The 11469-nt window shown below is 40.1% G+C and overlaps 1 protein-coding gene across 3 annotated transcripts in view; it reads right to left on the bottom strand.

Annotated features, from left to right (window-relative positions):
• Positions 1–2099: 2099 nt before the first annotated feature.
• cdk17 (cyclin dependent kinase 17) overlaps positions 2100–11469 on the bottom strand; it is a 43914-nt gene continuing 34544 nt past the window's right edge. For all 3 annotated transcript variants that reach the window (XM_005460384.4, XM_003455695.5, XM_019346719.2), the window contains 13 exons: positions 9502–9627; positions 7984–8040; positions 7789–7903; positions 7353–7447; positions 7133–7195; positions 6731–6854; positions 6520–6640; positions 4856–4953; positions 4641–4746; positions 4360–4402; positions 3415–3505; positions 3218–3295; positions 2100–2589 (listed from right to left, as the gene is read on the bottom strand). In XM_005460384.4, coding sequence (XP_005460441.1) covers positions 2549–2589; positions 3218–3295; positions 3415–3505; positions 4360–4402; positions 4641–4746; positions 4856–4953; positions 6520–6640; positions 6731–6854; positions 7133–7195; positions 7353–7447; positions 7789–7903; positions 7984–8040; positions 9502–9627 — 1158 coding nt within the window. In that variant the 3' untranslated portion in view covers positions 2100–2548. The remainder of the gene's footprint in view (positions 2590–3217; positions 3296–3414; positions 3506–4359; positions 4403–4640; positions 4747–4855; positions 4954–6519; positions 6641–6730; positions 6855–7132; positions 7196–7352; positions 7448–7788; positions 7904–7983; positions 8041–9501; positions 9628–11469) is intronic.

Below are 11469 nucleotides of genomic sequence, written 5' to 3'. Positions count from 1 at the left end.
TTTACAGTATTTGTGTTGTCACAGTTTGTGTTGAGCTCTTGAAAATGATAATGTCCCCCTTATAAGGAAAGCTACCTAAGAGTTATCTACAGGATTATTAAACTGTCAGCTGCAAACTGTGTTAGTTTACTTTACTCCATTAATGCTTTTATATATTAATTTATCAAGAATTAGTTGTGCCTCGAGCACTTCTCTAGCATTTTTCTACCAAATCAGTATCTCAAAGAGAAATCTCTACTGTAGACATTTAAAAAAAAAAGAAAAAAGAAAAAAAAAAGCGTAAATACGAAACTTTCATTAAGATGTTGACCAAAAGAACTGCAGTAACAGGAAAACCTCCATCAGATCATCTTACATGTGATGTTCAAAGCACCCCGGTATTTACTTGCACAAGATTAAAAACTGCACTCAGGTTTGTTTTGCTACTGTGAGTCCAGGTGCTTGCTGACATTTTCCTTAATTCTTCTACGTGTGACTTTTATGCTGCCACAAAAATGTGATGTTAACCATTTATCCTTCAAAGAAATGGTTTGACATTTTGAGAAACATGCTTGTGTGCCCCAAGTAAGATGACAAAGCTGATACCACTCTTGGGCCTGCACACTGACCTAAAATTCCCCACACCTGTAAAAAAAAAAAAAAAAAAACGTGTTGGTTTTTACAGGTGATCATGTTTTTCACTTAAACGTTAAAATGAAGCAGAATGCGTTGATTTGTCAGCTTTGTAGGTGTGGAAAAATGTTACAGAGTTAAGCTCGCCATTTCAAACTCTTTTCAGTCTTTTTGCTAACCCAACCAAAGCTAAAGCTTCATATTTAGCATGGCATCAGTCTTCTCATGTAACCATTTCCAATGAAGATCAGCCAAAAAGTCTGGACCACGAGTGATTACACCTACATTGGTCCATGGCAAAAAGAAAAGTGGATACACAACTAAAATAAGCCAGGGAATCAAAGCACACCAGTGAACATTTATAAGAGTGTGATTTGAGGAGGTCTTCCCTTTGTTTCACTAAACATATAATCAAAAAGCAAGACTTCTCAACAGGCTTCTCACTGTTGGTTGCAAACAACATAGCAGGCAAATGTAAAAATTTCAATTTGAAATGTCTTTTTTTGTACAAATACTGAAAGAGCAGTGGCTGTTCAAAGGCAACACTCATTGCCTTTGAACAGCCCTCCCCATCCCCACTATCCCACCCCCCCAGCTCTGAGAACATGCCACACTGACGCTGCTGTTTCACAAGGAGAGGTCACAGACACAGAACACATCCTAATACTGTTGGGTAAACTTGGCCAAAGCGAGGCTCCTGTCCCTGATTCCAAAAGAAAAAACAAACAAACAAAAAAAACAAACTGAAACAGACCAAAAACAAAATACACATGCACACACATGAAGTGCAATTTAAACACAAAGAATTACTGCAGTAACATCTCTGAATGCACACAAAGCAAGAAAGTGTAGTTTGCATTTATCTTAAAAAAACAAAAAAAAACAAAACACACACAAAAGAAAACAAAGGAAACAAAGCATTGAAGTCCTGGCAGCTCTGTGAGAGGTTTTCAGGAAGGCTTGCTGGCTTCCTGTGGGAGTCACATGACTTCCTTTTCAGCTCCAGTATTCCTCTTCGTCCATCTGCTTGCCTCCCCTCCCATCACACCTCAGTTTTGGTCCCGTTGGTGAGCAACAGTGGTCAAAAAGAAGCAAGGGGTGGGTGTTGTCATGCAGGCCATGTATCTCTGCGTGTGCTTCTTTCACCCCCCCAGCTGTCAGTCCACTCATAGTCACGCTCTCTGATTTTCAGTTTAACCCCAGAGGGCAGCGGCTCTTCTGCAAGTCCATCCAAAATGTTTTTGGAGAAATGAGAACCAAGACCATCTAGTGTTTCTGGAAATGTTGTAGAGTTCAGTCACGGAAGCTCGAAGAAAAAAAAACAAAACAACAAAACATAATCCCCAAATTTAAAAAACAAAACAAAACACACACACACACATATACATATATATATATATATATACATATATATATATATACATATATATATATATACATATATATATATATACATATATATATATATATATATATATATATATATATCTCTTTCAACCGCCGAGGACAACAAGAACAAGAACAACAACTTGGGTCACAGCATCGACATCAACATCAGTTGACTCATGACAAGCCGGAGGATCACTGTCAGGAAAACAATAGTAACCTTACTGACTGCTCAACTGTGCATGACATCCCGAGTTCACATTGTGCAAACACACACACACGCCTCCGCGCAGACACACACTGTGTGTTAAATACAGACAGTAGTAGTTTAGCAGCAAAAAAAAGTTCAACCTCACCCATCCCCCCCGCCCCCAATAAATAAACACAGTCACCAAATAGATTCAACTCAGAGTCACTCGCTCAGATTGAGTGTTTGCGTGCGTGTGTGTAGTTAAATGCGTGGTGTGGGTGTCACTCCGAGGGGTGGTGGGCTCATGCAAGAGGCTGCTGGGAGGTGTAGATGAAGTGGGGCATCTTCTTCATTGAAACACTAGAACAGCATGCTTTGCCTCCTGTTGATCTTGCTGTTACCTGAAAGAAAAAAAAATACAACATGTAAAATACATCACCCATAATGCCTTCGGTTTATGCCACAGACCGGAGGTGTTCCTCATTCAGAACTGCACTTTCTCTGTCTGTGTGTGTGCGCGCATTTAGGCAATGCTAGGATGCTAGAACAGTCTTAGTTAACAGATGCATTTTCCTCACAAATAAATGATAACAATAAAGCATTTTAAAGTTCACATCTAAATTTTAAGGATGGTTGACTCCACAGTGAGGTCACCGAACAGTTTATGAACTACTTTTCTGAAGCCTTGAGGTTGAGATCAATGCTGATGCCTTCTTCGTCTTTTGAAACCAGATTCGAACATGTTTGAATGAGAGAGTGGAGCTGATCAGCTTAGCTCTTGGTGCATTTGATCTTCGATACATTTTGTCCTGTCCAAAAATAGCCAAATAATATAAGGACAAAGGTGTAAAACTAAATGGCTGACTCTTTAGAGTGGCTTTTAGTATAACTGCATGCTGAACAGAGGCTGATTTCATCATGTTAATTAAAAAGCACTTGAAAATGTAATTGAGACCATGATTTCATTTCCTTATTGAACGATCTAAAAAAAAAAGCTGAGGTGTTTAAACATTTGGATTCTCCACCTACCTGACTCTGGATACGAGGAGTTCCTGTAGCCTGGGTCTCTCTGCAGCTGCACTTCTTTCAATGTGAATATTGATACACCTGAAACACACAGGAGAGGTTCAGTTACTCCAACAAGTAACAAAAAAGATAAAAGAATCGAGAACCAAAGCCTCCGAAAGACAGGCAGCAGCTTTATTATCAAAGGTGTGTGTGCTCACTCTCAGGCAGTGTGTGGACTCTCATCCCAAGCTGCCTGAAATAGGAATGCTTCATTGCCTCATCAGCTGAAATTCTCTTCTTGGATTCGTACTGCGGAGACAGAAACAGGAAACATTAAGCATCCTGTGACTTTATCAGAAAATGCATCAGTGCAGCGTTGTGTCTGCAATCAGGGAATTCACACAGATATACATTAGAAAAGGAACAAGAAGAAGTTCGTTACTGTGCCTCCTGCTGTCAGCATGAACGTCTGTGTGTTTCTGTGTGTTCTGTAATGGCAAAGTTGAAGCTTTGCCATTGCAGAAACACACAGACGTAAACATGTCAGCCTTTTTTCATATCCAGCAGATGGGAACAGAAATAACAGGCAACAAACAACGGCAGTCAGATATGAACTGGTGATACTGTGGTTCACGGTTGGTGCCTTAAACTAGTTAGATTATTTTTCATTAGTTTAAAGTCTTTTGTTTGCTAGTAGACGTAGACTCTGAAAACTACAAGCAGACTAAAAGTCAAACATTTGCAGGCAAGCTGGAGTCTTCCATGCAACCTATGGGAAACCTGCCAGCACCCATAGCAAACACAAAGAGGCATTTAATGCAGCACCGTACACCTCCTTGCAACAATACCTTGGGACTCTCTGGTTGCCAGGTGTTGGGGTGGGGTGTCATTCTGTGTGACTGGGGCTTAAGTTACACCAAACCACTGATGATATTCATGTACATCTTACTATTTATTGAGTAACTAAATCAGTTTTTAAAAAACTGGGTGTGAATGGTTTGATAGGAGCATTTAACAGAGCTCAGTTTTGACCAGCTATTATTATTTAACCAAAGGCTTGCATAAGACAAAGAAAATTAGCAATATCAGTGCAATATTACATGAATAATACACATAATAACTACTTATACAGTATTGTGATTACTGTGACAGTAAAGACTCACTCTGAGGAATGACAGCAGCAGCTCGATGCCTTCACTGTCCAACCTAAAGAAGACAAAAAGAAGAGAACAGTTTGGGCTGATGGGAATGTAGGCGCTCATGGGAGGAAGGAAGTGGACAGACCTCTGTAAATGTTCTACAGGATTTCCTGCCTACAGCACCCACATACACACACAAGCACATACACACACACGCTCAAAACATCCATCAATTATATAAATGCAAAGGGGCAAATAAGGAAAAATGGATCCCACGTGTTCGAAACACACAGAGCGAGCGGTACCTGGGGGCATGATTGATGATTGGCTGGGGTTTGTATTTGGGGAAGTTGTAGGATTTAAACTCTTCGATAGAAGAGATCCCTGGCCAGTTCTCCTCTGTAGGTGTTCCTGAAGTCACACAGTCACACATAGGTTGCCATGTTCAATTAAGCAGGTAATAACATTTGGTAAAACATCCGAGTTGTTAAAGAGATCTGATCTTGCAGAAAATGCTCACCTAGCAGCCTGAAGATGAGGTGGAGCTCGTCTTCAACGGTGGAGCCGGGGAAAAGAGGCCGACCTGCAGCCATCTCATAGAATATACATCCAACACCCCTGGAGACACACAAACACACAATTTTACAGAATAAATCAGTGAGTGGGAGGTGGGGTTAACAGTTTTCAAGCTGAGAATAATTTGAATTAAAAATGCAGAAGAGGTCTCATGATGAGGCTAACAGTTTTATATGATACAAAAATGTTATTAAAGTTAAGCGTTACCTCTCCATGCATTCATTTAAATAAACAAAAGAGGAGTATGTGGTAGTCATGGAAAACAGAGATCACTTCATGACTTTGGCTAACTGTAGGCATACTACTGGTTTGTTAGCAAAGGTCTGTGGGTTGCTAAGAAGTAGTGAAACTGTAAGAGTGCAACAAAAACTGCAAGCAAGACTTGTACCTTTTCTTTTAAAATCTTTTATTCTAAAGGTGTCCGGTGTTCATTTCCGGTTTCTCTCACACTTTTCACACATTTACTGCTGCTTAGCAAGTAGCTGACAAGTGTCTGCAAACGACCCATACTGCAAAGTATGGGTGACCACAGCGATCTACTAGCGATCAAAGCCTTTGCAGGGGGGTTATGTGTTGCAGTAGCATGCCTCTTTGGGACCAATTTCACCTAGTAACTACAAACAACCTCTAGCAACCACTAGCCAACCAGTTGCAGAATACGCGTTTTTCCTTAGCAACCAGGGTAAGATGACCAACTGGTGTCTAGGCCTGTGTAAATGGGGGTTAGCTTCCTTCCCTCACTTTATAAGTCCACAGCCAACTGAAAATACAACCACACAATAACAACAACAACAACAACAAGATCTACAAGATCTACCCACGCAATGTACACAAGCTGTAAATTTCCAGAATGTTTTATTTTATTTTATTTCTATTTATATAATGTACATAACTCACCCACTTGCTGCACATAATGTCCTCTTTGTATATACACTCATTCACTGTATATAAAGTTCTGTCTCTCTCTTTTTCTTTGCACAGTCGAGGAGCGTATCAGGTCACATTTCACAGCGTGTTATACCAGTATAACCATGCACGTGACAAATACAGAATCTTTAGTCTTGAATCTAACGAAATAACTAGTTCAAGGCACCAACTGTGAACCACATTATCATCCTCAGTTCATACCTGACAGGCGTTTTGTTGCCCGTCTCTCATGTCGTTTATGCTTTTTTTTTTTTTTTTGCACCATGAAATGGAAAGAATTAACAGGAGGTATTGTTAATGTCAGATCCTACAGTATTCACATTCTTCCTGCTTATGGCACCTTGCCTGTATAAACGTGCTTCTCCTTAAAAGTTTAGTTTTTCAAATCAGAAGTTGATAAAAACTTAGTTCTGGCTTCAGACATACATTATTTATTTATTCATACACAATCCAAAGCAAATGAAAAGCTGTTATCATTAGCAGCTGCAGTAAAAAGAATGAAATAAGAAGTGCAGTACAGTAGAGAGGGCTGTTAAGTCAGGTCATAATTCCCTGTGGGTTTGTAACTACAAGGGACACGTGTTGCATTACCAGCAGCCAATTGATTTAGCATTTACTGTAGAGATGACAGCAGTTTAAAACCATAAAAAGCATTACTTGTAGTTATTCGAAGCTACATACCACATATCGATCTGTGTTGAGTACTCCGAGGATCCCAGCAGAACATCAGGAGGTCGGTACCAAAGAGTCACCACCTCGTTGGAATAGGTTTTAGTTGGAACAGACTTGGCCCTGGCCAAACCTGCAAAGCCACCACAGACTCATAAGGACTTTTACACAACAAATCAGCATTATGCCTGTGAAGATCCTCTCCTGATGGCCTTCCTCTTACCAAAATCAGCCAGTTTAAGTTCTCCTCTCTCATTGATGAGGAGGTTCTGTGGCTTCAGGTCCCTGTGGAGAACTTTCCTTTTGTGACAGTATGACAGCCCTCGCAATATCTGGAACAGAAAGATCTGGAAAGGTATTTTTAAATGGCTTGATGTTATTAATAAGTCGGCTCCTGTTTTCATTACTTATGTTTAAGCTTTTCTGATCTAATTTGCCTAATGTGATGGAAATACAAACAGAAGAAAAGACCAAAAGATGCTGTTAGACTCTTGGGAGAATTTATTTGGAAAATTGACACAACAGTTTAATCTCTGTTAGACACACAGATAATATAACAAAGCTGGGAGGGTTGAAAAAAAGAGTTTACTTTACATAACATGCGGAAAAAAATCATCGTCCTCACCTTCACATTATGCATACTCATTATGTTTCCACAGTCGTCCATGTACTGCTTCAGGTCTTTGTCCTTCAAGAAGAGGTGGCACCATTAGACAAGGACGTACATGTACAAAAAGTCTATAAATGGATTATTTTAGAGACCATTCTTTCTCTTTTCATACAGATTTCACCCATTGTTTCTTTTTTGTTTCTCTGTCATTCAGCAAATCCACTCTGAGTCTTACCAGGTACTCAAAGACGAGTGTGAGGCTCTTGTCAGTGTGAACAATGTCATGTAGTGTCACAATGTTGGCGTGTTTCAGGTCCTTCAATAATGACACTACAGACGCACAAAGATATGTAGAAAGACAGAAACATTTAACATTTATAATAAAACCCGACTCAGGAAAATGAAACACCAATTAAAGAGCAGTTCATAAAACAAAGGACTTTAAATCAGAATTTATTTTAGAGATAAGAAGCTTCAAAATGTAACATTCACACATTCGAGCTGGCCCTCTCAGGGTGTCACGTCTTGTTGCGGTCAACTATGGCTGAGCTAAACTGCTACTTGGGAAAAAAAAAAATGAAAACCCATTTCCATAAAGACACTTAACACTGGGATTCAACATTAGATGCCAGATGAAACACCAAAACTTTGATGTACCAAAACCTGCTAACCTTCTCTGATGGCTGTGCACGGGGCTCCTTCCTCATGCTCCAGCCGGATCTCCTTCAGCGCCACCAGGTTGTCTGTCAGTTTACTGCGTCCTTTAAACACTGTGGCGTAAGTTCCCTGAAAGCAACACACAGCATTAATGGTAATATAGCAAAGTTACAGTGTGAAGTGCATGTGGAAACTTGATCCTTCCTCACCTCTCCCAGCTTGTCCAGTTTAATGTATGTCTCCAACTTTCCAAAACCAATCTCTGACTAAGGAAGAGAAGAAGAAAGAAGGCAGATTTAAGCACAGTAATTACATCTTAGGTCCACTAATTTCTGTAAACAGATACTTGCAAACAAATGCAGTCTGCGTTCTGTTGACCATTCACATTTGAGCAGGCTTTGCAGGTGTTTTCCTGCTGCACCTGTAGCACCATCTTACTGTGTCCCCCGCCCCCTTCAGGAAACTGAAGGATGTCTCAAATCTTTACATAACCCATCACGTACACTCAAAATTTAGTTATTTGTAGCAGTTTTTTTTAAAAATAATGTTGCAACAAAACCCACATCATACTTTTCTTTCAGAGGGAAAGACCCAAAGTTCACATGTGCAGGATGTGATTTAGATCAAAGGTTTTCAAACTGTCAAGCAATTAAGAGCCCATTACGATCACGTTCAATTCCAGTTTTATTCTAGGCCCTTACAGAGTACCGGTGCATGAAGCGCAGTTAAAAATACTCTGTATTTATCTTATACTGATGCAGTTCATCCAGTCTGAAATGGGCTGTTTTAGCTCCTATCCCTTTAACACAATAACATGTTTGAACATGACCATATTAGGTATATAACTTCTAAACAACCGAGCGGAGAAGCGAGGAAAAAAAACACCTGGAGCCTAAAGCCTGAAGTATAGAGCTCACATTGATCACTCGTTAAAAAAATATGTCCGTATTACATACAAATATTCATGATAAAAATTTTTAAGATCCTTACTAGTAAAGACTCTTACACTTGGCTGGTGCAACAGAAAAAACAAACAAACAATAGAGTCAAACCTTTTTCTCAAAAATCTAACTTATATTTAGTATTACGGTACCTTCAGAAGAAATAAATCAAAACAGCCCAAAGATCTCTCACAAACTCAGTAGCAAAATCATACACCCAGTCTCACCAACAAGTGTAGTTCCAAAGCACAAGAACAAGATTATCCCCCAAGAAACTAAGAATGAATATTGATACATATGAATATTTCATGTATGTATGCCCACAGTGCAGCATGAATCAAACATTTTCTGTCATATCTGGTTTCTGACAGCATCGATATCAGGAAGAACAAAAGGCGATTACTTATGAGTGTTTACCGTCTTTAAAGCTTTTTATTTACATTTAATCTTTCAAACAACTTTTAAACTAAGTGGCATCTCTGGACGCAAACTCACAATGACCACGAATCTCCCTGTCAGTGATGATAACCACACCGCAGCAGAGCGTTATGATCTAATTTTATAGGCTACAAGTGTGAGGTGAGCGCATGTGACTCCAGATTAATCCATCTTGGGCTTGTAACAGGAAAATCACCATAGAAACCCGGCACAGAGGGTGTCTGGTAACAGGACTGCTTGTGCCACAAAGCAGTAAAAGAACAGAGACAACCAGAAATACACACACACACACACACACACACACACACACACACACACACACACACACACACACACACACACACTGACCAGCGAGGCTCGGCGCGAGCGTCGGCTGAGCGGTTGGTCGAAGGGTGGGCTGCTAAGCTGCAACTTCTCCAGGTAGCCGTCAGGGATTCGGATGTCAGCAGGCAGAGACAGGCGCTTGTTGAGGTCCTAAAACACACACACATATATATAAAGAAGTCTTTATTCAACGTTCCTGAAGAGACTATAAAGTTAGCCTGTGTAACAAGATCACACATGTGCTGCTGACACTCGTTACGTGTCGTCTGTATGTCGTGTAGGGCATGTTTCAGCAGTGAGCAGCACAAGATAATGTACCCTGCTGAATCCACCCACATCCCTGCTGCTTCTAAAATAACTCGTCCTCTTCTCCTCCTACTCCCAGAGGCGACAAAGATCAGGTCGATCACGATCTTAAGGAAGGTGAAAATAAGAGGCGGCCTGTTGAAGTGTGACTGCTGGTAAAAAAAAAAACAACACCATGGGCACAAACATGATTATAAAACTGTACCTGCATTAAGCTCGTACAGCCAGTCTGCACTCACATTGCATGGCTCACAAGTGTTCTGGATGTCAGATCATATCTATTCCAGGATCAAAGTCAAGAACACCACATCTGACACTGATGAGCTTGCATAATGTTGATGGATGTAGTGATAAAAAAGGAAGGAAAAAAAAAAAAAAAAAAAAAAGCGTTTAGTGGATTAAAAATACAGCGTGCATAAACGCCCCATCTCAGTAGTTATCTTTAAAGTTTGGCCTCACCGCAAATAAGTTATTCCCTCTCATGACAACAGCTTTTTGTCTTCTGTGACTGCTCGGAGAATAAGGTAGTAAATTTGTCCTCCACCAAAATGGAGACAATATATGAAAGAGTCATGAAAAAGAAAGCTTTTCACTGGACTGCAGGTCTGTGAAAAACTAGGTGCGTGTTACAATACGGTAGCTTTTAGAACCATCTTTAGGAGCAATAAGCTGAAGTAATGGTTATCTGTATGACTTTATCAGACTTTATCAGTCTCTCACATCACTGGAGGAATTTCGGTCCATTCATTTACAACGCTGCTTCAGTGAACTGAGTTATGTGGGCATTTGTTCACACAAATCCCGCCACAGCATTTCGATCAGGTTGAGGTCTGGGTGTGATACATTGCAGCGCCTCTTTTCTTTACTTTTTCAGTCTGTTGTAGATTTGCTGTCATGCTCAGAATCATATTCTGCTGCATGATTTCACGTGGGCCGAGGTTTAGCTGTCAGAAAGATGGCCTCACATTTCGATTCACAAGATCTGGCTAACCACACAACTACAACGGGGAGATTGGTGGTATTAACACAAAGGCACAAACTTCCAAAATGTCTCCTAGAGGTGCTTACAATGGATAATGATCATTTTTTTGAGTTGACTTGATTAGCAGAACCTGCCTGCTACCTGCACTCTTATGGAAGTGTAAACATGTACCTACAAAAAGTCCTGTGAAAACTTTTTTTCACATGAATGTATGCTTTCAGAATAATCTGTCAGTTTCTCAGCAACACTGTGAGCCAATTTCTTGAAGCTTGGCAGCCTAGCCAAGGAAGACCCTATTAAACTTTGGTGAAGATGTGAATTGCTTTCTTAATGAGTGTAAGATAGGCACTGGTCCTGGGGGAGGACTGCACTCTCCAAAAGCCAATATTCTAACCATTTGTCTGTCAGGAGAGTTATACAAAATTGATCAGGTCAAACTTAATGAAACTTGGTGGAGAGGCGGTGGAGTGTGGACAAAGGAACAGAACCAATTGATTCATTCTGAGATCTACAACACTCATTTTCAAACTGCGAGATCGCTCTTGGCTAGTGCAATATTAAGAAGCTTTCTATTTAAACTATGCTGTGCATCTTCTTTAAGAATGAATCAACTTAAAGACTTTGTCGACTTCTGAAGCATCAGTTTAATGGGTTATATAAATACCCATACTGCTTTTATAATATAGGAAACAGATTTTACCTAG

This window comes from Oreochromis niloticus, linkage group LG17, assembly GCF_001858045.2.
Source record: "Oreochromis niloticus isolate F11D_XX linkage group LG17, O_niloticus_UMD_NMBU, whole genome shotgun sequence".
Classification (NCBI taxonomy): Eukaryota; Metazoa; Chordata; class Actinopteri; order Cichliformes; family Cichlidae; genus Oreochromis; species Oreochromis niloticus.
The sequence above is the reverse complement of the archived record's forward strand: the minus strand, read 5'-3'. Positions and strand labels throughout refer to the sequence as shown.